At 51.9% G+C, this 1249-nt stretch overlaps 2 protein-coding genes across 3 annotated transcripts in view; one reads left to right on the top strand and one right to left on the bottom strand.

Annotated features, from left to right (window-relative positions):
* The window catches only part of LOC114892331 (protocadherin alpha-C2), a 209000-nt gene that overhangs the window by 177519 nt on the left and 30232 nt on the right, over positions 1 to 1249 (bottom strand). The window lies entirely within an intron of this gene.
* The window catches only part of LOC114891675 (protocadherin alpha-4-like), a 7630-nt gene that overhangs the window by 5876 nt on the left and 505 nt on the right, over positions 1 to 1249 (top strand). The window contains exon 2 of the mRNA XM_029215896.1: positions 23 to 1244. Within this exon, the coding sequence (XP_029071729.1) occupies positions 23 to 1244 (1222 nt within the window). The remainder of the gene's footprint in view (positions 1 to 22; positions 1245 to 1249) is intronic.

The raw sequence follows: 1249 nt of genomic DNA, 5'->3' as shown, positions 1-1249 counted from the left end.
CTGTTCCGGGTGGCGTCCAAAGGCCGCGGGGACCTTCTGGAGGTAAACCTGCAGAATGGCATTTTGTTTGTGAATTCTCGGATCGACCGGGAGGAGCTGTGCGGGCGGAGCACGGAGTGCAGCATCCACCTGGAGGTGATCGTGGACCGGCCGCTGCAGGTGTTCCATGTGGAGGTGGAGGTGAAGGACATAAACGACAATCCTCCTGTGTTCCCGGGAACACAAAAGAATCTGTTTATGGCTGAATCCAGGCCGCTTGACTCTCGGTTTCCACTAGAGGGCGCCTCCGATGCAGACATTGGGGCCAACGCTCTTCTCACTTACACACTGAGCCCCAGTGAGTATTTCTCGCTGGAAAAACCATCCTATGAAGAGCGAGTAAAACGTCTTGGGTTAGTATTAAGGAAACCTTTAGACAGAGAAGAAGCCCCGGAGATTTTTTTAGTGCTTACCGCCTCTGATGGCGGCAAACCTGAGCTAACTGGCACCGTTCAGTTACTCGTCAAAGTGCTGGACGCCAACGACAACGCCCCAGCTTTCGACAGAACACTCTATGAAGTGAAATTACTGGAAAATGTTCCTAATGGAACGTTGGTAATTAAACTTAACGCCTCAGATTTAGACGAAGGCTTGAATGGGAATATTACATATTCATTCTCAACTGATATTTTACCAAATGTGAAATCCAAGTTCTACATAGATCCAATTACTGGAGAAATTATGGTAAAGGGATATATCGATTTTGAAGAAAGCAAATCCTACGAAATTCTTGTAGAGGGCATTGATAAGGGGCAGCCCCCACTTTCTGGCCATTGTACAGTTATGGTGGAAGTTGGCGACACCAACGATAATGTCCCAGTAATGGAATTCAAGTCCTTGTCCCTCCCAATTAGGGAAGACGCTCCACTGGGCACCGTCATCGCCTTGATAAGTGTGTCCGACCTCGACTCCAGTGTCAATGGGCAAGTGACTTGCACTCTGTCGCCCAGTGTTCCCTTCAGGCTGGTGTCCACCTTCAAGAATTACTATTCGCTGGTGCTGGACAGCGCCTTGGATCGCGAGAATGTGGCGAACTATGAGGTGGGGGTGACCGCGAGGGACGGGGGCTCGCCTTCCCTGTCGGCCACAGCCAGCTTGTCCGTGGAGGTGGCCGACGTGAACGACAACGCGCCCGCGTTCGCGCAGCCTGAGTACACGGTGCTGGTGAAGGAGAACAACCCGCCCGGCTGCCACATCTTCACGGTGTCGG

This window comes from Monodon monoceros, unplaced genomic scaffold, assembly GCF_005190385.1.
Source record: "Monodon monoceros isolate NGI ecotype Baffin Bay Population unplaced genomic scaffold, NGI_Narwhal_1 Super_Scaffold_12, whole genome shotgun sequence".
Taxonomy (NCBI): Eukaryota; Metazoa; Chordata; class Mammalia; order Artiodactyla; family Monodontidae; genus Monodon; species Monodon monoceros.
This window is presented reverse-complemented; position numbering and strand designations above follow the sequence as displayed.